Source organism: Microtus oregoni, unplaced genomic scaffold (genome assembly GCF_018167655.1).
Source record: "Microtus oregoni isolate MIOR12 unplaced genomic scaffold, Mior012 000014F_ref0000157, whole genome shotgun sequence".
Taxonomy (NCBI): domain Eukaryota; kingdom Metazoa; phylum Chordata; class Mammalia; order Rodentia; family Cricetidae; genus Microtus; species Microtus oregoni.
In genome coordinates this window covers 22068300-22094244 of record NW_024543073.1, presented here as the reverse complement: position 1 = coordinate 22094244, position 25945 = coordinate 22068300, and the positions used below count along the sequence as shown (strand labels likewise).

Genomic DNA, 25945 nt, shown 5'->3' with positions numbered 1-25945 from the left:
CCCTCCCACTCCTTTGGTTCAGGAAGCTCTTGATTACCCCATGATGCTCAGGCTTACCCCCTCCCACTCCTGTGTCCCCTTACCAAGGAGCGCTGGGTGCCCAGGCATTCACTTAGCTCGATAATGCTCCTGCTCGGGTGGCGTCCTGGCGGAACCCATCACTACCGACCTGTGACGATGGGGAGCAAGAGTGTGCTCACTGTTAACGTCACAGCCTCCTGGACCTCCCTTCTAACTTTCCCAACCTTGGCAAAAAAAGCAATAGGAATCAAACTCGGATCATCAGGCTTGGCAGCAGACACCTTTGCCCACTGAACCCTTGTGTGACCCCCATCCCATCCCACCCAGCACCTTTTTAAGACATGCTTTTCTGGGATCATGCCTAAGTACATAGTAAGTACATTACTGTCTGAACTGGCCCCTCGCCCTCTTTAAAGCTTTTAGTTAGCTTTGATTTTGGATAGTGTTTCAGTAGCCCAGGTTAGCCCTGCACTCAGAATCCTCCTTCCTCAGCTTTCTGAGCGTAGGCATCACAGACGGCTTCCCTGTATCCAGTCAAACCCTTGAAAACATGTGCTATCCTTGTCCTGGAAACAGCCGAGGCTCAGGATGAAGCCATGGTCCAGGGTGGGATGTTAGTCCTGACTAGAGTCCTTCCAGTACCCGCCCTCCGTGTAGGAGCCAGGACTATACACAAATGGCCTGGCAAAGGCGGCATCATGCGAGCAGGCTTTCTCCTGAGCATGTTGGCTAACACACATGAGCGCTCGCCCTGCAAGCGCTGCTCTCAGTGCTGAGTGGACTCTGCCCGTGCATTTCAGGTGAGCTGGGATGGGAGCTGTACCACAGAAGAGAAGACTCCGCAGCCCTGTATGAGCTCATCATGAACGCGGGCCAGCAGGAGGGCATTGACAACTTTGGAACATACGCCCTGAATGCCTTAAGACTGGAGAAAGCCTTCCGAGCGTGGGGCTCAGAGGTTTGAATACCAGCACCCTCGTTAAGACCTTATGTCTATTTATCTAATGTTTGTCGGGGCACTAGTCTAACAGTATTGTCAATTCTGGCTGTAAGAGAAATCAAACACTGTTAGGTGACTTTGATTAGGGAAAGAGGCCTCCTCTATTTTGCATCAAACATTGACTGGGTTCTGGAATCGTGTTTATTCTGCCTTAACCCCTCCAAACATTTTCTTCCTTCCTTCCTTTCTAGACAGGGTTTCTCTGTGTAGCCCTAGCTATCCTGGAACTAGCTCTTGTAGACCAGGCTGGCCTCAAACTCACAGGGATCCGCCTGCCTTTGCCTCCCGAGTGCTGGGATTAAAGGCGTGTGCCAACACCCCTGGGCACCACAGATATTTTCTAACGGGCACACCCCAGAGGATTCGAGCATTTCCGTTCATTTCTCCTCCTCTGTTGTGTAGTGTCTCATTTTCTTCTCATAATACAACCTTGGTTGAACTAATGTTCTTTTTTTTTTTTTCCCTGCTGGATGGGGACAAGGGTCCCGTATGTGTTGGTCTAGTCTTTCCCCACCAGTAATAATGGTAACCAAGGCTTTCTCTTTGTAGAATGCTTATCCATTTATACAGCATTTTTATTTATGTCCATTTGTTCTACCTAGCTGCTGCCCGGTCTCTTCCGTGTTGTTGTAATAAAATGCCCCGACACAAGCAAATTCAGGGAGAAGGGGTTAATTCAGTCCTCAGTTCCAGTTCTTCATAGTGGGGACATCACAGCGGCAGTCGCCTGAGGGAGCTGGTCACAACACATCCATAACCGCAATGAATGCCTGTGTACTGCTGCTGGGCTGCTGGCTTTCTGCGTTTTAACCCGCCCAGGGTCCCTGAGCAGGGAATGCGGTGTCCTCAATGACGAGGGGGCTTCCCACATCAATTGTAATCAAGATACACTACAGGCACACCCAAAAGCCCTTGTCGCACGAGTGACATTTAGCCATCACCCTTCTCAGCTGTCCAAGAAGGAACTGTTACCAGGATTCTTATTTTGCATCCAAACACGCTGGAATCCTTGAGTCACGCAGTCCAGATTCCTGATCCAGGTCCTAGTCACCTGTTTTTATGTCCTTGTGAGAGAACCAAACCCCTAACATTTGCAGAGAACTGTCCTCTTGGAAAACACTGAGATTTTAGGGGCCGTGGAAACAATGAGCCTCAGAGTGGGGACTCTGGGGTTTAGCTTTATCCTCTACAGCCTGCGTCCTTACAAGCTCAGTTGGTGACCGAGTCTCTCGGATATTCTGCTCTTCAGTAAAATAGAATATTTATCCTAAAGAATTAACACAGACATAGAGATGGTTTATAAAGAGCCGAATAAACACACCATACCATTAATTTCTAATTTAACGTGAAAGCTCAGGTCTTGGGCCTTATCATAGAAGCGAGCTTGGAGGAAGCTAGTTCCTGCCTGTTTCAAGGCACGGTCTACAGCCAGGACTTAGATGAGGCCAGCGCCCTCAGAAAAACAGGGCAGTTTTGTCTCCGTGGTCTCCCCAAAGAAGTGCAGAGAGGCGTTCCCCTGAGAGTGAGGCATTGCTGTATTCTGTTGTTGATGTTTCTGTGTGTTTTTTTTTCTGCTCTCTCTCATGGCGCTCTGATTTAGGACCGTTTTTCCCAACAGTGCCAGAGCGCCCTCTAGTGTTGAAACAGCGACGAAACCGCTCTGTTTTCCTGAAGAGAATTCTCCAAGTTTGAGCAAACTGAACAATAATTTCAGTGTAATTCAAACTGATTTAAGAAATATGAGAACAATTTTACGTGTTGTAAAGTAGTCTTGTGTTTATGTAGTTTGGTAAGTACTGTGTTGACTCTTTGGGAGGTTAGAGCAGGGAGTTCCGTTGCCATAAGAGAACAACAGAGCAGGCTGATTTCTACAAGGTTAACTGAATAATGCGTGGTATTCTGTTTGTTCCCATTTCCATACGTTTAACAGTTTCCACTGATTTTTATCTCAACCACTTTCATATTTCCTTAGTTCTCATCATATAAATTTTAATCTTATAAAATTTTGAGAAGGCAAAAAAAAAAAAACCCTTGAAGACAAAACAGAAACAAAATCTCATGTAACTGTATTCAAGTTCAGTACTAAATATCGGCTTCCCTCTGAATCTATGCATCCTACCGTGTATCATGATTTGACCACTCTTGAGATGCAAACCCCCTTTCCCCCCTTCTTTTCTGAACTCTGCAAAGGCCAGTGTTCCACCATTAGCTTTTCTCTCTTCTCTCCTATCCATGGCTGATGACAAGATAGGCAAAGTTATTTCAGAGCTTTAGGAAACATAATTATGTAAAATTATCACACAATACACAGGAGATTCTTGTTTGTGGAATGCCATGTGCTAGCCTTCAAATAGTTATTAAAAGAACAGAGGCCAGAGAGATGGCTCAGGGGTCGACAGCAGTAACAACTTGTACCTCTCTTGCAGAGGACTCAAGGCCAGCTCCCAGCATCCTTCTTGGGCAGCCCACAACCTCCCATTATTCCAGGCCTGGGACTGGGAACCCAATGTCTCAGTTCTCCAAGGACACTTGCCTGCACCCAGTCACACACAGACACAGACACATATGTGTGCATATGATTAAAATTAATTAATTAACATCTTTAATATAAAAGAGCAGTGGAAAGAAATCCCAGCTTTCAGTTTCTGTGTGTGCTATATTTAAATGACATTTGTCAAAGACTTCATTTGAATTTTGAATGAAAAATACTGTCCTGGAGACTAGTCCATAATTAGTCTCTTTAAGAATCTTTACTCAAAAATCATAAAGCATCTTTGCTCTGAGAAAAGAATACCATAAAAAAGTGTTGCTGCTTGAATCACCGGTTCAGGGTGGAAGTCGATGTTTGCCACTGTTTGTTCATGGAGGCAGTGGGTTTGCTTCTCCATTTTACTGTTCTCTTTGTGGTAACGGGGAATTTGTCTACCCCTCACCCCTACCCAAAATGCTGGGGAGTATGACACACCCCTTTGATCCTCCACGCTGGAGGCAGAGGCAGGCAGATCTTGGTGAAGTGCCAAACCCTTTCAAGGCAGCACAGTTCTGATGTGAACATGCTCACCCGAGATTTAAACCATGTTTTCCTTGCAGATGAACTGTGATACAAACCCCTTGGAAGCTGGGCTGGACTATTTTGTCAAGCTGAATAAGGTATGTTTATATTCTCAAATGTGTATGAAATAAATCATAAATGATGGCAGTGTTTTGTACTGGAGACATGCTTTAAAATTAAACCAAGTGTGAGAATAGAAAAAAATCAGTTAAACATAAATACTAAGCATTGCTTAAGTTCTCCGTATGCGCTATCTGTCATAATTTGACCAGTACGCTCTGTGTTAGTGCGCTTAGAGCTGTGGTTCTCAGCCTGTGGGTTGCAACCCCTTTGGGGTCACATATCAGATACCCTGCATAGCATATGTTCATTACAATTTATAACAACAGCAAAATTACAGTTGCGAAGTGGCAATGAGATAATTTTATGTTTGGGGGGTCACTACAGCATGAGCCACTGTATTAAAGGGTCACAGTATCAGGAAGGTTGAGAACCGCTGACTTAGAGATTTAAGATAGCAGAATCCAGGGTTAAGATTAAAACCCAAGATGAAAGGTTGTAAAAAATCACTGGGTGGTGGTGAGCAACTTTAATCCTAGCAACTGGGAGCCAAAGGCAAGCAATGTCTGAGTTCGAGGCCACCCTGGTCTACAGAGTGAGTTCCAGGATAGCCAAAGCTACACAGAGAAACCCTGTCTTGAAAAACCAAAGAAAGGTAGTAAAAAAAAATCATAAGATGATTATAATCAGTTGGATTTCAACAGACATCTTTACAGAAATTGTTTATGTTGTGTGTGTATCAACACTTCTGGTGTCTAGTGAGGCTGTACGCCAGCTAACCGAGTAGACCAAGCAGACTGGTCATTGACTCTCCTTGGATGTTCAAAGGGTAAATTAGCGGTCTTGCCACGTTGGATTAAGCAGGTGCTTAAGAAGCAGTCTGTCTAATGATAACATCTAAATATAAACAAAGGATGTCTTTCCGTCATGCTCAGTATGAAATGGGAGGAGCCAACACAGGCCCAGAGAATCATTATTGACATCAGTGTGCTAACGGGACGCTCTACCCCAGTGGTCCTCAGGCTGCCTGCCTCGGCCTCATCTGGGAGCATGTTAGAAATGCTAGTTGCCAGGTCCAATCCTACACCTAGTAAAAGCAGAAGATCTGGGAGCCAGGCCAACAAAGCTGTGGTTTAATAAGCCCTACAGGGGTTCCTCGGAACTGAGAAACACTATGCTACATCATTACGGTGGAGATTCATATCATAGGAGGCTGATTTATTGGGGTCCCACTCATTGGGGCCAGTCCTCCACATGCAAAAGAGGTTATGTCAATGAGGGGAGCGAAAGAACTGAAAGGACTTGCAGCCATCGACAGTGTTCAAGGTTAGGAGCAACAACTGCTCGGAGGGTATTTGTAGGATTCCCCAAATACACTATCGTGTTTCAGTCTCTGGGCTGGCTTTCCCTCCTGTGGGAATATGCAAATGTCTGTCTATTCACCAGGCTATGGGATTTTTTTTTTTTTTTTTTTTTTTTTTTTTGCTTTGTATCAGTTCCCAAATTCTCAGCTAAGGTATCAACAGGAAACATGTGTGTTTGTAGCGCCGGGAGCAAGGACTCCATGAAGAGTTCTTAAAGGAACCCATCGTCTCTGTGCATTTTCCTGGCTTTTATTTTTATGATGCTCCATCTGTCTCTAGACGAGGGAAAGCAGGTGCTTGGAACTAGGGCAGCTCCTAGCAGCAGATTGCTCCTTGCAATGACAGAAGTCTGTGTTTGGCTGTTTGAAAGAAAGATAAAAATGCCCGGCTCCTTGAAGTACCCAGCTCCGTGCTGCTGGCCCTGATGGGTGGAGTGAGAATCAGTTCTTCAGCCTACGTGTTTTGGATGGTATTGTGGGAAGAAGGCCTAGATGAATGATGTCTTTCTTCATGTTGGAAGTGGAAGCTTTAGATGCTCTTTCTGATGATCAGTAGGGGCACACAGGAATTTATCAGCTCTTTTAAATGATATGATCAAACACACAAAGCTGAGCTCCAAAGTAAATTGTTTAATAGATACTAATCTTGATCGATAATATGGTTTTTTTTGATACTGAATTGTTGATTCTTAGTCAGGTGTCAAAGAGTTTGTTCTTTGTTTAAAATAAATCTTTATTTATTACATATACAGTGTTCTGCTTGCATGTATACTTGCAGGCCAGAAGGGGGCACTAGATGGTTGTGAGCCACCATGTGGTTGCTGGGAATTGAACTCAGGATCTCCGGAAGAGCAGCCAGTGCTCTCAACCTCTGAGCCATCTCTCCAGCCCCCAAGAGTTTGTTCTTAATGATTCTGTTGGATTAACATTCCTGAAACCCAAGGACTCAGCTCTAACTGAGCTGCGTTTTTCCCACCGTGGGATGGATGCAGACTGTTGGTTGCCTACAACCTCATGGTAGAGATACAGGCTAATCTCTCAGGCAAGTGCTGGGGTCCTGAGGTCCTCCCTGGGGTTCTCACAGCTTTGTCACAGTCTGCAATGAGAGACAGCTTCCTGGAAATAAAATATTGTAACTTTATAGGTCAAGTCCTGGGCGTAAGAACCAAAAACATTTTTCGGACATTTAATGTACAGAGAGATGATCCCTCCGAAGCCCTTCAGATGGTGTTCTGTAACACTTAAGAGGATAATAATCCTAAATCCACATTGCTTTGGAAAGGAGTGCCCGGCAGAGACTAACGTGGATACAGGGGAATGTTTGTTTTTGATAAGGAAACAAAGCTAACAAAACAAAAAATTGATAATTTTATTGAAATAAGTTCTTCCTTTTCTTTACCTCCAAAGCAAATAGAATCCTCTGCTATATCTTTAACATCTATCACGTGACAGTGGCCGCAGTGGGATGGCATGGGCAGGTGGCTGTCTGAGCTAGGGGTAGGCGGTGGGGAACACCTGGCACTTCCTCTGCCTCTGAGGGTGGAAGCAAATCACAGGGAGATGATGCCACCAGAGGAAGCTGGGTGTGGAGCACCTCGCCTTTCCCTTTCGTATGGCATCAGGGGACCTGAAAATCTGCCCAGTTTGTCCCCGCCTCCTTATGACATATGTTATGGTTTACAGAGACTCTCTTATAAACTGAAACTGTCCTCGGTCATGTTTTTGTTATAACAACTTTTTCCTCTTAGCACAGGGTGAGCATGACTGCACGCCCATTTTAAGGAGCAAAGTGGGGGAGGGGGACCAGTCATCAGGCCTTGTTAAGTGAACCATGTTCTTGTCAAAACCACTGAGGAGGTAGAGAGAGAGAAAATGGAAAATAAGAATCTTCCATTACTAGCTCAGCTCCTTCCCTGGCACTGGATTATGAAAAACACACACACACACCACATGCACACACAGACACACATACCACACATACACAGACACACACACATCATACAATCACCACACACACATGCATATATACCACACCTCATACACACATACACACATATACCACTCATACACAGACTCACAGATACACACACTACACAAACAGACACCCCCCCACCCCCCACATGCACACACAGACACACACCACACACACACAGAAACACACCACAACACATACCACTCCCCCTCCCGCTCAGACACCACACACACACATACACCACACACACATACACACACACTCACTCACTGAGAAGGTCGTTGTAATGGTCAGCATAGCAGTCCCTATGGTGGTCACTCTGTGGTCATTTACAGTATTGGTCAGTCTCCGTGGTGGTGAGTTGCAGCATCCACTGTGATAGTCAATCATGTGGTCAATGTGGTGTCATTGATTGGTCGGCTGAAGTAGTCACTTTTGTGGTCACTGTGGTGGTCAGTTGTAGCATTCACTGTGGTGGTCAATCAAACAGACATTTACACATGTGCACATGCATACACATGCACACTCACGTGTACATACCCACATACTCACACGAGCACACACACACATGCACACATCCATTTAGCCAACATTTACTGAATACCCTTAAATTTCTTGCTAAACCCCTGGCTAAAGAAACACTTCTGATGCCTCTCAGAACCCAAGAAACAGAATTTTCGGGGAAGTAAGGCTGCAGGATGAGTTCTTAGCCTCCATTCTGGAAGCACTTCTGCAAGAGGAGGGGCTTGCCGCGGTGCACAGCACTGCCACCTTGTGGAAGTGAGCAGTAGAACCCCAAAAGAAGAATTTCAAACCCGCAAAATAGGTTAACCCAATCAGAAATTTGGTTTTTAAAATCTAATTAAACCTCCTCTAGCAAAATAAGTCTTAACATTGTTTTTCGTGGTATTTTGAAATATTCCAAAAGAATTTTATGTGGGGGAAAAATCGGCGGCGTTTGATTAGCATCGGAAATGGAGCAATGTATTATTCTAATCATGAGCAAAGGGAACGCAGTTGCTTCTGGATGCCACAGGCATTCAGAGAATTTCTCTCCTGCGATTACTGAACCTCTGTTCATTTCTAGAGCCAGAGAGAGTTAAGCACCAAGAGGAACGTGCTTAGGTAGAGCAGATTTTTCTTAAACATTTATCCCCCCACCCCATGAAGGTCCATTCTCCACCCTACTTTAATTAAAATGAAATCTCAGCCAGGCCTGGTGGTATGTCCCAGGCACTTGTAATCCCAACTACTTCCAGGTTTGAGACCAGAGGGTCTCAAGTTCAAGCCTTTCCTGAGTTACAGAATGAGCACAATGCCACTGAGGCAATGTAGTGAGACCCAGAGTCAAAATAAAAAAATAGAGAGCTGAGGCAGGAGGGTTGCTATGAGTTGAAGACCAATCTGGGCTGCATAACTGCATAGGACCAGGCCAAAAGTACCTGCAGTGCAAACAGAAGAATTTGTGTTTGGAACCCCAGCATCCAGGTAAAGAAAGAGCCAGGCATGGCGGTGTGCACCTGTAACCCTGGCACTGGGCAGAAAGGGAGGAGAAAGAAGGATCCAGGTTCACCGAGATACCTTGTCTCATAAAATAAGATGGGAGTGTCTTGGTTAGGATTATTATTGCTGTGATGGAACACCATGACCAAAGCAACTTGGGGAGGGAAGGGTTTATTTGGCTTACACTTCCACAGTACTGTTTGTCATCGCAGGGAGTCAGGACAGGAACTGAAGCAGGAACCTGGAGGCAGGAGCGGATGCAGAGGCCATGGAGGAGTGCTGTTTACTGGCTTGCTCCTCATGATTTGCCCAGCCTGCTTTCTTATAGAACCCAGGACCACCAGCCCAGGCATAGCACCATCCACCATGGGCTGGCCCCTCTCCCATCAGACACTGATTAAGAAAATGCCTTCTAGTCAGATCTTACGGAAACATTTTTTCTCAACTAAGGTTCTCTCCTTTTGGGTAACCCTAGCTCAGTGGTTCTCAACCTGTGGGTCACGACCATTGGAAAACACATACTTAGGAACCCCCAACCATATATTTATTTCCGTTGTGACTTCATAACTGTAATGCTGCTACTGAGCAATGCCTCAGTTCCTAAGACCATCAGAAGTAGGTGTTTTCTGATGGTCTCGACCCACAGGTTGAGAACCCCTGATCTAGCTTGTGTCAAGATGACATAAAACTAGCCAGCACAAACTGATGGAGAAAAATGCCGGACATCAACCTATGGTCTCTATGTGCACACATGTTCACCTGGACCTGAACACATACAAACCTGAGCACATACACATGTATATGAGAGAGAGAGAGAGAGAGAGAGAGAGAGAGAGAGAGAGAGAGAAGTGGGAGCAAGAGTTAAGAAGAGAACTAGAGATTTAGGGTGATGTAGAATCTCGTCCTGCATTCCGAAGAGTCCTGTTATTGTAGCCCAGGCTGGCCTAAAATTTGTGGCAACCATGCCTCTCCTTGTGTATGCTGGTCCTACAAGTGTATGTGGCCATAGTTGACTTGCAATAATTTGTTTGAATGTAGTGGTTCTGATGTAGTTAATTTGAAAACTCTTGACCTGCCCCAAGCCAATGTTATTCTTTTCAAGTCTCTGTGGAGTGTATTTATTTGGTGAAGGGGGAGGGGAACATACTTGCCCCATCACGTGTGGAACTCAGAGAACAACGTGTAGGCTTTGCTATTCTCCTCCTACCGTGTGTGTCTAGAGACCTAACTCAGATTGTTAGTCTTGGCAGCAAGTCTCTGTACCTACTGAGCCATCCTGTCAGTCCCACTCACCACCCCAATACTCTGAAAGGAGGATCCAGATTGCTCTGCAGTGTCCCACCGGTGAGCCATCTTGTATCGTTTTGTTTTCTTTTTTAAGCATGAAGATGATGACATTAGTTCTTGTAACCTCATACCAAGAGTGGTCTTAAGATTAGAAGGCAAAACAACAGGCTGGGCAGAGTTGGTGCTGTGGAGCCTGCTGTGTCAAAAGGCAGCTTGCAAGTCTGTGGTCCATCCTGGTTAGGCGGCATGTCACTAATATTGTGTCCCACATATTTGTTCTTTAGAAGTGTGCAAGGAGTGACTATTTTCCCTTGAGAAATAGGTCTTACGTCTCACACCTGTAAGACAAGCATTCTACCACTGAATAACAGCTCAAATCCCAAATGGGCTTTTAAAGTGTGTATGTGTGTGTGTGTTTGGGGGGGGAGCAGAGTTCACCCATGATGTGGTACCTGTGTAGAGGTTAGAGGACAATTTTGGGTGTTGGTCATTGTCTCCACCTTGTTTGAAATGGGGTCTCTTGTTGTGCGCCACTGTGTATACTTGGTTAACTGGCCAATGAGTGTACTGGAATTCTCCTGCCTCCACTTCCCGTGTTGCCGTAGGGGTGCCAACGTTGCAGGCACTGTTACCATGTCTGGCTTTACATGGGTACAAGATATCCAAACTCAGGTTCTCATACTACAAGGCAAACACTTGACCCACCGAACCATGTCTCCTGCCCCTGGGTTTAAGAAATCTTTATTATTTATATTTATTTATTTTATACATACTAATAACACTCATGTATGCATTGCAACATGTGCCTACCTGGTACCTATGGAGGTCACAAGAGAGGGGATCAGATCTCCTGGATCTGAGCTGCGGACAGCTGAGCTGCCACTTGAGTGCTGGAAACAGAAGTAGTTCTCTGCAAGAGCAGCAAGTGATTTTAGCTGCTGAGCCCCTGGATGTTTTTATAAGTCGTTCAACACTATCTACGCAGCCCGAGGAAACAATTTAATTTCATTTTGTACCTGAGACTTCTGATCTGTAAAAGGAAGCCCCTTCTGGGAGTCTCGACGTCTACAAAATGCCACTTTGCATAGAGGTTGGGGCCACGGTGTTTATGAGCCATGTAACCATGTCATTTCATTATGGCATCCTTCCTCTCTTACCCGTCTTCATTGCTAAGTGACAAGGGGGCAGGAAGGGAAGATGCGGGGTTCAGCCTGGGCTGGAGCAGAGCTTACCATTCCCAAACGCCTGTCGGAGCATATTAGACTAGCTTATCATCCTCAGGTAGATCCAGTTTCAGTAATGAATCAGTATTTCTACCCGAAAAGCCCAAGCGTACTCTCCACTAACTGCTTCCAAACCTTGACGTCCATGGAAACTCTGGTCTCACAATAAATTTTAAGTAATTTTAGACTGCTTTTCTTTTATGGATATCATTTTTATTTGAACAGCATATTGGACACAAAAATCATTGACATTTGAAGCACACAGTTTGAAAGGTTTAACATGCATACCAAAATGAAATTATAACTGCAATAAAGATAGCATGTTCCTTACCTCGGAGGCAAAAGGAATAATTACAACCCTTGGTAATTCCCACCTTCCAGCCCTCCCCACAGCTTCACCTACTCCCAGGCACCCATTTATCTGCTTTCTATCACTATAATTTATTTCCGCATCTTTTGGAATAGATGAAACATCTATATAAATGAAATTAATGTTTCGTTTATGTTGCTGTATAAAATACCCCGACAAGAAGCAATTTAGGGGAGAAGGAGATGATCTTAGCCCACAGTTCCAGGCTACAGTCCACCATGTGGGGTAGTCATGGCAGCAGGAACTGGAGTGAGCCGGTCATGGCTACAGCAGGGAGAAGAGATGTATCATGCCCACCTGCTTGTTTGCTTGGGCTCAGTTTGATGCTTCCACTTAAACCGTTCAGAAACTCCTGCGCAGGGAATGACACCACCCACAGTGGGCTGGGCCTTCCCACATCAATTCACAAGACAGTTCCCACCTCTAGAGATCCCCAGGGACTAAATGAATGTACACAATCCCCCATCAAGACTCTCCCAGGGATTCCAGGCTGTGTCAAGTTATAACTACCACATACGGCATATACGTTTTTGGATATGGATCTACTTAGCATAATTCAAGAGTCATTTGTGTTGTTACTTGTTGGTTGCAAGGTGAAGCAAGTGTCCTTAGTGGCAAACTCCTACATTATTGCAACTTCAGAATGTCCTTTCCTATATTTCCAGCCAAAACTTGAAAACTGAGCACTTTTTTATTTTTTTAGAAACAGAGTTTCTCTGTGTTACATTTTGGAACTTGCTTCGTAGATCAGGCTGACTTTGAACTTACAGAGATCCTCCTGCCTCTGCCTTCATTTTAACCTTTAAATATGTGATCCTAAGCACATCCAAAGACGTGTCTACTATCATTCTTAAATTATGACCTTTAACCGAGCGTGCCCAGCAATGGGCCAACCCCTACATGAGCCTGCATAGCTTCCTTTGTTGAGAAGATGTCGTTTTGGCAATAACTCAGTGCTGTTCTTGTCTACGGTTGGTAGTAAAGCTCTCTCCGCTCCTTCAAGATTTGACTCTACAAAGCTCACCAGGCTGCAAACCCATTGGGCTTGATGACACGGCCACAGTGTTACGTCTCCTGTGCTGCAGTTTGTGTAAGCACTGATTTGTTGCTGAACATCTGTGCTGCTTCCGTTTAGGACAATTACAAATGCAACTGCTATAAATGTTTTTAAGACATATTTATTTTGAAGCAGTATTTCATATTGCCCCGTTGGCTCTTTATTCACTAGCTGGGGATGAGGTTGACCTCCCTGCCATTCTATTTCTACTTCCCAAGTGCTGGGATTACGGGCATGTGCCACAGTGCTTGGCAGCATTTCTGCACAACTTTTTCTCTGAACATATGCCTTATTTACTCTTGGAGAAATACCTGGATGTAGAATTATTGAGTCAAATAGCAAGGATATGTTATATTTATTTTATAAAAGATTTATTTTTATATGTATGTTTGCCTGTGTGTATGTATGTCTATACATATGTGCACCATGTGCATGCAGTGCCCATGGAGGCCAGAAGAGGGCAGCAGATCCCTGTAACTAGTTTGCTAATTGCCATGTGGATGCTGGGAACTGAACCCAGGTTCTCCAGAAAAGCAGCAAATACTCTTAACCACTGAGCCATCTTGCTAGCTCCTATGTCAATGTTTCAAGATTCTAATTTTTACAAAGTGCATCATTTTTATTTTATATTTCTACAACAGCATGTAGAAATTTCACTCTTTGCAACCTTATCAGGTGTTATCTCTCTCTTCTCTTTTTTTTTTTTTTTTGAGATAGGGTTTCTTTACAGCCTTGGCTGTCCTAGAACTCACTCTGTAGGACAGGCTGGCCTCAAACTCACAGAGATCTGCTTGCCCCTGCTTCCCGAGTGCTGGGATTAAAGGTGTGCGCCACCACCACCAGGTGCCGGTCTGTTTCTTTAACTGGAGCTATTATGTGAAGTATGAAATGGTTGTAAATTTTTTCCTTCGTAGTTAATGACATTGAACACCTTTTTGTTTTCCTGTCTGCTTTTTCTGTCTCTTCTTTGGTAAGTGTATGCTCAGATCTCTCACCCATATTCAGTTTACTTTTTTATTGCTGAGTTGATCAAGTTACTTATATATTTTTAATATATAAATTTTTATCAGGCAAATGCCCTGTAAATATTTTTGCAATCTGTATCTTATATTTTTGTTTGCTGAAATGTGTCTTTCAGAGATTTTAATTTATAAAATTCGAAACCTTATCAACTGATCTTTAAAACGGTTCAGATGAATTGGTTGGTTGATGGATTGTGGGGGAGTGTATACATGTGCCTTAGAGAGTAGAGAACGACTGTTGATTTCCTCCTTCCACCATGTGGGGCCTGGGGATGAAGCTCAGGCCCTCAGGCTTGGCAGCAGGTGCCTCTACTTACTGAGCCATCTCACTGACCCTTGGATGACCACTTACGGATGGTGTTTTCAGTATATGTCTAAGAAACTGTTGCTGAACCCAAAGTTTCAGCAATAGCTAGTTTCATCTAGAAATTGTAAACATTTAAAAATTATTCATTTTGAAGCAAGGTCTGAAACCACTTTCTTACATTTGTGTTGATGGTCCACTTTTGGTTGATTTTTGTATCCGTTGTGAGGGGTGGATGAAGTTATTTGCCTGTGGCTCTCCAGTTTCCGGCACCATTTGTTGAAAGGTTGCTCTCTCTGCACTTGCTGCCTCTATGTACCTGGAGGACTCAGCTCTTGTATGTTCGTAGGTCCTATTTCTAGGCTCTGCCATGTTCCATTGAACTATTAGCGTTTCCTGATACTAATATTACATTGCCTTAATTGCTATAGTTTAAGTAAGATCAATTTTGGTTATTCTAGGTCCTTTGGGTTTTCCATAAGTTGTAGAATGAGCTTGACAATTGATTTTTAAAATCCCTGTTGGTATTTTGATTGAAAATACTCGGCATCTATAGGTTAATCCAAGTCTTTCAACACTTGAGAACAATGTATATTTCTAAGTCCATTTAGAGCATCATTCATTTTTCTCTGAAATATTTTGTATATTCTAGTGCATAAGTCTGTAAATCTTTGTACATATTCATACCTAAGTATTTCATGTTTTTTTTCCATTTTTTTTATTGAGAAAAGGAGAACAAAAAAAAAACAAGTTTCCACCTCCTCCCAGCCTCCCATTTCCCTCCCCCTCCTCCCACCCTTCTCCCCCTCCTCCCACCCTTCTCCCCATCCCCCCACTCCTCTCCCCATCCCTCTCCAGTCCAAAGAGCAGTCAGGGTTCCCTGCCCTGTGATAAGTCCTAGGTCCTCCCCTCTACATCCATTTTTAGGAAGGTGAACATCCAAACTGGCTAGGCTCCCACAAAGCCAGCACATTATGTAGGTTCAAAACCCCGTGCCATTGTCCTTGGCTTCTCATCAGCCCTCATTGTTCGCCATGCTCAGAGAGTCCAGTTTTATCCCATGCTTTTTCAGTCACAGTCCAGCTGGCCTTGGTGAGCTCCCAATAGATCAGCTCCACTGTCTCAGTGGGTGGGTGCTCCCCTCGTGGTCCCGACTTCTTTGCTCATGTTCTCCCTCCTTCTGCTCCTCATTGGGACCTTGGGAGCTCAGTCCAAGTGCTCCAGTGTGGGTCTCTGTCTCTATCTCCATCCATCACCAGATGAAGGTTCTATGATGATATGCAAGATATTCGTCAGTATTGCTATAGGATAGGGTCATTTCAGGTTCCCTATCCTCAGCTGCCCAAGGAACTGACTGGGGACCTTGGCTTGGGCATCTGGGAGCCACTCTAGGTTCAAGTCTCTTGCCAACTCTAAGGTGGCTCCCTTAACTAAGAATTGTGCTTCCGTGCTCCCCTATCCAACCTTCCTTTATCCCAATCCTCCTTTTTCCCAAAGTTCCCCCCATTCTCCCCTTCTCCCTTTACTCTCCCCATCTCCCCTTACCATCATCCCACCCCACCCCCAAGATCTCAATTTTCTCCCCGGCCATTTTGTCTACGTCCCATAGCCAAGAGGACAACTATATGTTTTTCCTTTGGTTCACCTTCTTACTTAGCTTCTTTGGGATCACCAATTGTAGACTCCGTGACCCTTGTTTATGGCTAGAAACCAATTATGAGTGTGTACATCCCATATTCATCTTTTTGGGTCTGGGTTACCTCACTCAGGATAGTGTTTTCTATTTCCATCCATTTGCATGCAAAATTTGAGAAGTCATTGTTTTTTACCGCAGCGTAGTACTCTAGTGTGTATATATTCCATACTTTCTTCATCCATTCTTCCTTTGAAGGGCATCTAGGTTGTTTCCAGGTTCTGGCTATTACAAATAATACTGCTATGAACATAGTTGAACAAATGCTCTTGTCATATGATCGGGCATCTCTTGGGTATATTCCCAGGACTGGTATTGCTGGGTCCAGGGGTAGGTTGATTCCGAATTTCCTGAGAAACCGAAACACCGATTTCCAAAGTGGTTGCACATGATTGCATTCCCACCAGCAATGGATGAGGGTACCCCTTCCTCCACAGCCTCTCCAGCAAAGGCTATCATTGGAGTTTTTTATTTTAGCCATTCTGACAGGTGTAAGATGATATCTCAAAGTTGTTTTGATTTGCATTTCCTGATCGCTAAGGAGGTTGAGCATGACCTTAAGTGTCTTTTGGCCATTTGAACTTCCTCTGCTGAGAATTCTCTGTTCAGTTCAGTGCCCCATTTTTTAATTGGGTTAATTAGCATTTTAAAGTCTAGTTTCCTGAGTTCTCTATATATTTTGGAGATCAGACCTTTGTCTGTTGCGGGGTTGGTGAAGATCTTCTCCCAGTCAGTAGGTTGCCTTTTTGTCTTGGTGACAGTGTCCTTTGCTTTACAGAAGCTTCTCAGTTTTAGTAGGTCCCATTTATTCAATGTTGCCCTTAAAATCTGTGCTGTTGGGGTTACACATAGGAAGCGATCTCCTGTGCCCATCTCCTGTAGGGTACTTCCCACTTTCTCTTCTATCAGGTTCAATGTGTTCTGACTGATAGTGAGGTCTTTAATCCATTTGGACTTGAGTTTTGTGCATGGTGATAGATACGGGTCTATTTTCATTCTTCTACAGGTTGACATCCAGTTATGCCAGCACCATTTGTTAAAGATGCTTTCTTTCTTCCATTGTATACTTTTGGCTCCTTTATCAAAAATGAGGTGTTCATAGGTTTGTGGGTTAAAATTCGGGTCTTCTATACGATTCCATTGGTCGACTTCTCTGTTTTTATGCCAGTACCACACTGTTTTCATCACTGTAGCTCTGTAATAGAGTTTGAAGTCAGGGATGGTAATGCCTCCAGACAATCCTTTATTGTATAGGATTGTTTTGGCTATCCTGGGTTTTTTGTTTTTCCATATAAAGTTGATTATTGTCCTCTCAAGATCTGTGAAGAATTTTGATGGGACCCTGATGGGGATTGCATTGAATCTATAAATTGCCTTTGGTAGAATTGCCATTTTTACTATGTTGATCCTCCCAATCCAAGAGCAAGGGAGGTCCTTCCATTTTCTGGTATACTCCTCAGTTTCTTTCTTCAGTGCCTTAAAGTTCTTGTCAAATAGATCTTTCACTTCCTTGGTTAGAGTTACCCCAAGATATTTTATGCTGTTTGTGGCTATGGTGAAAGGTGAAGCTTCTCTGATTTCCCTCTCTGCTTCCATATCCTTTGTGTATAAGAGGGCAACTGATTTTTTGGAGTTGATCTTGTATCCTGCCACATTACTAAAGCTGTTTATCAGCTGTAAAAGTTCTTTGGTGGAGTTTTGGGGGTCGCTTATGTACACTATCATATCATCTGCAAATAACGAAAGTTTAACTTCTTCCGTTCCTATTCGAATCCCCTTGATCCCCTTATGTTGTCTTATTGCTATTGCTAGAACTTCAAGTACTATATTGAAGAGGTATGGCGAGAGTGGACAGCCTTGTCGTGTTCCTGAGTTTAGTGAGATGGCTTTAAGTTTCTCTCCATTTAATTTGATGTTAGCTGTCGGCTTGCTGTATATAGCTTTTATTATATTTAGGTATGACCCTTGTATCCCTAATCTCTCCAATACTTTTATCATAAAGGGATGTTGAATTTTGTCAAATGCTTTTTCAGCATCTAATGAAATGATCATATGGTTTTTTCTTTCAGTTTATTTATATGCTGGATTACATTGATAGATTTTCGTATGTTGAACCAGCCCTGCATCCCTGGGATGAAGCCTACTTGATCATAATGGATAATTTTTCTAATGTGTTCTTGGATATGGTTTGCCAGTATTTTGTTGAGGATTTTTGCGTCGATGTTCATGAGTGAGATTGGTCTATAATTCTCTTTCTTGGTTGAGTCTTTGTGTGGTTTTGGTATCAGAGTGACTGTAGCTTCATAAAAGGAATTTAGCAATGCCTCTTCTGTTTCTATATTGTGAAATACATTCAGGAGTATAGGTATTAGTTCTTCTTGGAAGTTCTGGTAGAATTCCGCATTGAAACCATCTGGTCCTGGGCTTTTTTTTGGTAGGGAGGTTTTTGATAACCTCTTCTAATTCTTCGCGACTAACCGGTCTGTTTAGATTGTTCACCTGGTCCTGGTTTAACTTTGGTATATGGTATTTATCTAAAAAAGTGTCCATTTCCTTTACATTTTCCAGTTTTGTGGCATATAGGCTTTTGTAGTAAGATCTAATGATTCTCTGAATTTCCTCTGTGTCTGTGGTTATGTCTCCCTTTTCATTTCTGATCTTATTAATTTGCAAATTCTCTCTCTGCCGTTTGATTAGTTTGGATAGGGGTTTGTCAATCTTGTTGATTTTCTCCAGGAACCAGCTTTTTGTTTCATTGATTCTTTGTATTGTTTTCTGTGTTTCTATTTTGTTGATTTCAGCCCTCAGTTTGATTATTTCCAGTCTTCTTACTCCTCCTAGGTGAGTCTGCCTCTTTTTTTTCTAGAGCTTTCAGGTGGGCTGTTAAGTCTCCAATGTGAGCTTTCTCTGTTTTCTTTAAGTGGGCACTTAGTGCTATGAACTTTCCTCTTAGGACTGCTTTCATAGTGTCCCATAGGTTTGAGTATGTTGTTTCTTTATTTTCATTGAATTCAAGGAAGACTTTAATTTCTTTCTTTATTTCTTCCTTAATCCAGGTATGGTTCAGTAGTTGACTGTTCAGTTTCCATGAGTTTGTAGGCTTTCTGGGGGTAGCATTGTTGTTGAATTCTAACTTTAATCCATGGTGATCTGATAAGACACAGGTGGTTACTAATATTTTTTTGTAACTGTGGATGTTTGCTTTGTTACCGACTATGTGGTCGATTTTTGAGAAGGTTCCATGAGCAGCAGAGAAGAAGGTATATTCTTTCCTATTTGGGTGGAAAGTTCTATAGATGTCTGTCAAGTCCATTTGATTCATTACCTCCATTAATTCTCTTATTTCTCTGTTAGGTTTCTGTCTGATTGACCTGTCCATTGGCGAGAGAGGAGTGTTGAAGTCTCCTACTATTAGTGTGTGCGGTTTGATGGCTACCTTGAGTTTTAGCAATGTTTCTTTTATGTACGTGGGTGCTTTTATATTAGGGGCATAGATGTTCAGGATTGAGACTTCATCCTGATGAACTGTTCCTGTTATGAGTATAAAATGCCCCTCTCCATCTCTTCTGATTGATTTAAATTTGAAGTCTACTTTATTAGAGATTAGTATGGCCACACCTGCTTGTTTCTTAGGTCCATTTGCTTGATAAGCCTTTTCCCAGCCCTTTACTCTGAGTAGGTGCCTGTCTTTGTGGTTGAGGTGTGTTTCTTGTAAGCAGCAGAATGTTGGATCCTGTTTTCGTATCTAATCTTTTAGCCTGTGCCTTTTAATAGGTGAGTTAAGTCCATTGACATTAAGTGATATTAATGACCAGTGGTTGTTAACGCCGGTCATTTTTTTAGTAGTAGAGTTTGTGTGTTTCCCTTCTTTGATTTGTGTTTGTGAAGGGTCTCTAGATGTCTGAGTTATTGTGGTCATTGTTGGACTCCTTGGTTAGTGATTTTCCTTCTATTACTTTCTGTAAGGCTGGATTTGTGGCTGCGTATTGTTTAAATTTGTTTTTATCGTGGAAAATTTTATTTTCTCCATTTATAGTGAACGAAAACTTGGCTGGGTATAGTAATCTGGGCTTGCATCCATGGTCTCTTAGTTTCTGCAGTACATCTATCCAGGACCTTCTGGCTTTCATGGTTTCCATGGAGAAGTCAGGTATAAGTCTGATAGGTTTACCTTTATAAGTAATTTGGCCTTTTTCCTTTGCAGCTCTTAATATTCTTTCCTTATTCTGTATGCTTTGTGTTTTGATAATTATATGGCGAGGGGATGTTTTTTTTTGATCCAGCCTATTCGGTGTTCTGTATGCTTCTTGCACCTTCATAGGTATATCTTTCTTTAGGTTGGGAAAATTTTCTTCTACAATTTTATTAAATATATTTTCTGGACCATTGAGCTGCACTTCTTCTCCTTCTTCTACTCCTATTATTCTTAGGTTTGGTCTTTTTATTGTGTCCCATATTTCCTGAATATTTTGTGATGAGAGTTTGTTGGACTTGCTGTTTTCTTTGATCAGTGTGTTTATTTTCTCTATGGTATCTTCAGAATCTGAGATTCTTTCTTCTAACTCTTGTATTCTGTTGGTTATGCTTGTTTCTGTAGACTCTGTTTGTTTACTTAAATTTTCCATGTCCAGCCGGCCTTCTGTTTGTGTTTTCTTCTTTGCCTCCAGTTCAGTTTTCAAGTCTTGAACTGTTTCCATTATCTGTTTGATTGTTTTTCCTTGGTTTTCTAGGGTATCATTCACTGATTTATTCAATTCTTCAAACTTTCTGTTATATTTCTCATCCATTTCTATAAGGGCATTTTTTACATGCTGTTTAAGGGCATCAATCACTTTCATGAAGTCAATATTTTCTACTTCTTCTTGATTAAGGTGTTCATGTCCTCCCGTTGTGAGGTCGCTGGTTTCTGGTGGCTTCATGTTGCTTTTCAGCTTGTTGGGCGAATTCTTGCCTTGGCGTCTGCCCATCTCTTCTTCCAAATGCTCCCTTATGAATCTTCTTTTATCAGATCAGGTCTCCTTGCCTACCCAACGCTGGCTCTCCCCAACGTTGGCTCTCCTGGCACCAAGAGATCAGGTCTCCGTGCTGGTTGGGCAGCTTGCAAACAAAGTGCCTACCCCCAATGCTGTCTCTCCTGACGCCCAGAGATCAGGCCTCCGTGCTGGTGGGCAGGTCGCCAACAAAGCGCCTACCCTGCTTGGTGCAGGCAGGCGATAGAAACAAAGGGAGTCCCGCCTGCTTGAGTGCCCCGAGGATTCGGACCCAGTGCCCAGACAGGCTGGGCTGGGTGATGTTATTTGCAGAAAGAGGACAGTGGGGCCGAGGTGGGGAGGGTTCTGGATGGGAGCTGGGTGGGCTAGGAAGAAAGAGCAGTATTTCATGTTTTAATACTACCGTAAATGTTATTTTAAATTTAGCTTTCAATTGTTTATTGTTAGTCTATAGCAATGCAATTGGAAGCTTGGAAGACAGTTCAGACGGTAAAGAGCTCGCAGACCATGCTATAAGGACCTGAGTTCATTGCTCAGCTCCTATATAAAAAGCCAGGTATGGCTGTGTGCACATGTAATCCCATTACTGGGTGGGCAGACACAGGAGGATCTTGGGGGCTCACTGACCAGTTCTAGTCCATTCAGTGAACTCCAGGTTCAGCGTGAAACTTTTTCTCAAAATACAAGTTAGAGAGAAATAGAAGAGGACACCCAAAATCAATCTCTAGTTTCCATGGGTACACACACACAGATGTGCACCCTCTAAAGAGTGCTACACCCGCAGATATGTGTCCACACAAACAAACATGTATAGGCAGAGTTTTCCATCTAGACCCCTGAGAGCTCTGTCCCACCAGTTGCTCCCCAAATGACCACACAGAGGCTTATTATTAATCATAAATACTTGGCCAATAGCTCAGGCTTGTTTTTAGCTAGCCTTTGTAACTTAACCCATGTCTATTAATCTATGTGCTGCCTCAAGGCTCACCTACCTCACCCACATCCTTCCCATTCTGCTCACTGTGTCTCATGATATCTCCTCTGACTCTGCCCTTCTTCACCCCAGCATCCTCTGTGCCAGGAAATCCTGCCTAGCTATTGGCTGTTCAACTTTTTATTAAACCAATCAGAGTGACGTATCTTTACACAGTGTAATCAAATATCTCACAACATACATGTACACCCTCTGTAAGAATGCACACAACTGGGGCCTGGAGAGATGGTCCAGCAGGTAAGAGCACTGATTGCTCCTCCAGAGATGGGGTTCAATCCCCAGCACCCACATGGCAGCTCACAACTGTCTGTGACTTCTGTTCCAGGGGATCCAACATCTTACACAGACATGTAGGCAGGCAAAACACCAATGCACATCAAAGAAGATGTACACACCTGCAGACCTGCAGACACATGTATGCACAGACTCAACACATACATGTGCAAACCCTACAAGAATGCACACACACAATACACACCTCTACACACAGATACACACTTGCAAATACACACACACAGATGAATAAATATAACACAGTAGGTTTTGTACCTTTCAGTGTTACTAATGCTACCTAGTAGCTTGAGTAGATTTTTTGCAAGTTCCATCAGATCTTCTACACAGACAACAATGTTGTATGAAAAGACAGCTTTTCTTTGTTTCTTTTAAAGTCTTCTTTTTCTTTTTCTTACCTCACTGCATTGCTCAGATCCTCCACTGGCTTCACCTTCAGCAAAGCTGAGTGGTGGTGGTGAGGACAAACACCCTTGCTTTGACCCTGACCACTGTTATAATAGGAGCAGCAAGGCTGAGTCCCCAGCACCCTGGCCGCCTGCTAGCTTATGCCCCGAAATAATTACACGGACACTGTATTCTTTTAAACACTGCTTGGCCCATTAACTCTAGCCCTTACAGGCTAATTCTCATATCCCGATCAACCCATCTCTAATAATCTGTGTAGCATCAGTCTTACCGGGAAAGATTCAGCCTACGTCCATCCTGGGTCGGAGCTGCCTGGGAGAGAGGAGCATGGCCTCTGTCTGAGGCATCTGCCCCAGAAAGGGGAGAGCTATCAAGTCTGAGCTCACTTCCTCTTCCTCCCAGCATTCTGTTCTGCCTACTCCACCCACCTAAGGGATGGCCTATCAAAATGGGCCAAGGCAGTTTGTTTATTACCAATGACCTTCCTCCATCAGACCACAGGAGGAAAATACCATCTTCATCACTATAGACAGTGTTAACTGTAGGTGTGCACAGCTCCCCTTCACTATGGGTGGTGTTCACTGCAGGTTTGCATGGCTTGTCTTCACTATGGACGGTGTTCACTGTAGGTTTACACTGCTCGACTTCACCATGGATGGCGTTCACTGTAGGTTTGCACAGCTCCCTATCACCACGGACTGTGTTCACTCTAGGTTTGCATGGCTGCTTTGTTTCAGGTTGAGGCGATTTCTTCTGTTCCTAGTGCTAAATGTTTTCTTTTAATTGGGAGTAGATATTCATTTTATTAAAGGGTTTTTCTACATTTAATCAGCTAGTTTTTCTTTTTTACTTGCTATCTGTTGAATTATATTTATTTTCTAATGTTAAGCCTTTCACTTTAGGCACAAGATTAACTTGGTGATTACAATTGATCTTTTAAAAGATATTGTCAGATTTTAGTAAATCATTTCTAAAGTAAATTAGGGAATCCAACATAAATTTAACAGATATGATCTCCGTGTAGGTCTTGAGCATTTGAAATTATCTTACTTGTTCAAAGAGTAAAGTTATTCTGTTTATTTCTTTTGATCAGAATGGTACACTTTCCATTAATAATGCTTTATTATTTTATCTTCTACACCTAACTCAGAACTCGCACATGAATAACTTTTCGGTTAATGTATTCCATTGAAAGCAGTGCCCAGAACTGCTATTAGGAACTCAGAGCTGCCCATCAGGAAGGGGGCTTTCTTGTCTGCCAAGCTAAGGAGTGATTTAAGGCTTTTGAGCAAGAAGTGACACTCCGGTGATGGAAAACTGATTAGAAGAAAGTTGCTCGTGTGACAGGAAGATCTTTTCCCCAATTACTGAAGGAGTCTAGAGGAGAAAGGGCAAAGACTTCGGCTAAGTGGAGGCTGTAGGTGGAGGAGGAAATAATGGGAACAATATGAGATGGTAGCATGGAGCTCACCCAGGGGGCTGCGGGTGAAGGGTGGAGAGAAAGACAGGGTATTGTTGGCATCTGGAAACAAAACAGATGTGGCTGGCGGACAGGGAGGCTTGGTGGGTGTGGAATAACCAGGTGAAAAGGCCTGAAAGGCAGCTGGGCCTGTGGATTTGGAGCTCTGTTCTGGAAGTAGGGATTTGGGTTTCCAGATATTTGTGGGAATTAACGGTGAAGGGTGTTAGGCGCTCCCGCGGCCCGCCCTGCCGTACCGTGCATCACCCTGCAGAGTGCTCGCTGCCTCCTCAGCTCCACCTGCACTTCTGGTGGCAGCTGAGTCTGGGTTGCTGACGGATTCAGTGGTTTCTGCTCCAGGCTAAGACACACAAGGTAGTTCATCTGCGTGCACTTCAGTGTTCTTACTTACTTTGCGAAAAAAACATAAACCTCACGAGCAGTCTATGAGCCAGAGATGAGATCAAGAGCCTTTGTCACCTCACTAAACATCTGGCTGACGTAGATCTACATGAAATGCACAGGCGAAAGCAGCCATGCATGAGACCTTGCAGCAGTTAAGAAGTCATCAAGGAAAGATCACTGCCGAGGCTCACTCAGTTTCCATGTTTGTTTCCTTGAGGGTCGTTTGCTTTGTGTAGATGTAAAAAACACCCAACAGGCACTCATTTACCTGTTTACCTGTAGAGAGAGGAAAACCCAGCTGTCCCTATGATGGGTGGGCAGTGGAGACCCAGCCCTTCTAGCGTACAAAAATCTCCATGTGCTCAAACACTTCTAGAGAATGGTGACGGACCCCAGTTCTGAGCCCTCCACACCCTCCTACCCTCCTGTATACTTCAAATTACACAGCACAACACAAACACTATGCAAATGGGGCCACGCTGCACTGTTAGGAAATGATAAGAAAAATGCTCACATAAGTTCAACACAAGCACAATTTTTTCCTGACCATTTTTTTTCTCTACAATCGATTGAACTTGCAGAATTTGCAGTGGTCCACTATACTGTGAGCATGCTAAATGCTGTTGCTCAAGTTAAGCATAAAAGTGTACCTGGCAAAGTCACGCATTCAGCCCACAGCTTGCTTTTGAGTCATGCGCTTCAAAGGCTAGCGACTATTTCCCTTAAAATTGGATTGAATGGAAGTCACAGAATACATGCGAGAGGGGCTGTTTTAGTTTTCAACAAATTTTAATTTGGTTTAGATGGTAATTATCCTGGTTATTGGTCTACCTCTGGCATGTTTTATTTTATTTATTTATTTATTTATTTATTTATTTTGGTTTTTCGAGACAGGGTTTCTCTGTAGCTTTGGAGCCTGTCCTGGAACTAGCTCTTGTAGACCAGGCTGGCCTCGAACTCACAAAGATCCACCTGCTCTGGCATGTTTTAAATGTCTTCCTCAGTTTACAGATTGTTTTGTTGGGATTTGAGTCAGGGTTTTGCTACTTAGTCTGGCTCTATGCCCGCGATTCTCCAGCCTCGACCTCTGACTGCTGAGAGAACAGGCGTGTGCCACTACACTGTTCCTTGGGTTTCTCCTCTCTCCTCTCCTTCCCAGTACCTGGCAGAGTCCCTTTCCTTGCTCCCTTAAAGACTTTTTTTGAGAAGGAATTCTCTCTCATCTGTGTAGTAAGTAGGGGCTAGGAAAATGCTGGTTGAGTTGTTCCTCAGCTGTGTGTGCTAAGGGCCGAGAATGAAAACTTGGTGTATGTGGGAGTGTTCATTTTCCAGCCAATGATACAGCTAACCTCATTACTTACCACCTCGCCACAAAGGCTCTGTTGAAGATGCGCTTGGCTGGATAGCAGAGAAAGAGTACCAGGGCTGCCCAGGCTTGAGCCTGGTTGCTCAATCTCCTCCAGCCTCCGC

General features: G+C 43.5%; 1 protein-coding gene across 1 annotated transcript in view; it reads left to right on the top strand.

Annotated features, from left to right (window-relative positions):
• Nucleotides 1-25945, top strand: part of Dmgdh (dimethylglycine dehydrogenase) — a 74681-nt gene that overhangs the window by 36186 nt on the left and 12550 nt on the right. Inside the window, exons 13-14 of the mRNA XM_041663446.1 lie at nucleotides 822-979; nucleotides 4112-4171. Of these exons, the coding sequence (XP_041519380.1) occupies nucleotides 822-979; nucleotides 4112-4171 (218 nt within the window). The remainder of the gene's footprint in view (nucleotides 1-821; nucleotides 980-4111; nucleotides 4172-25945) is intronic.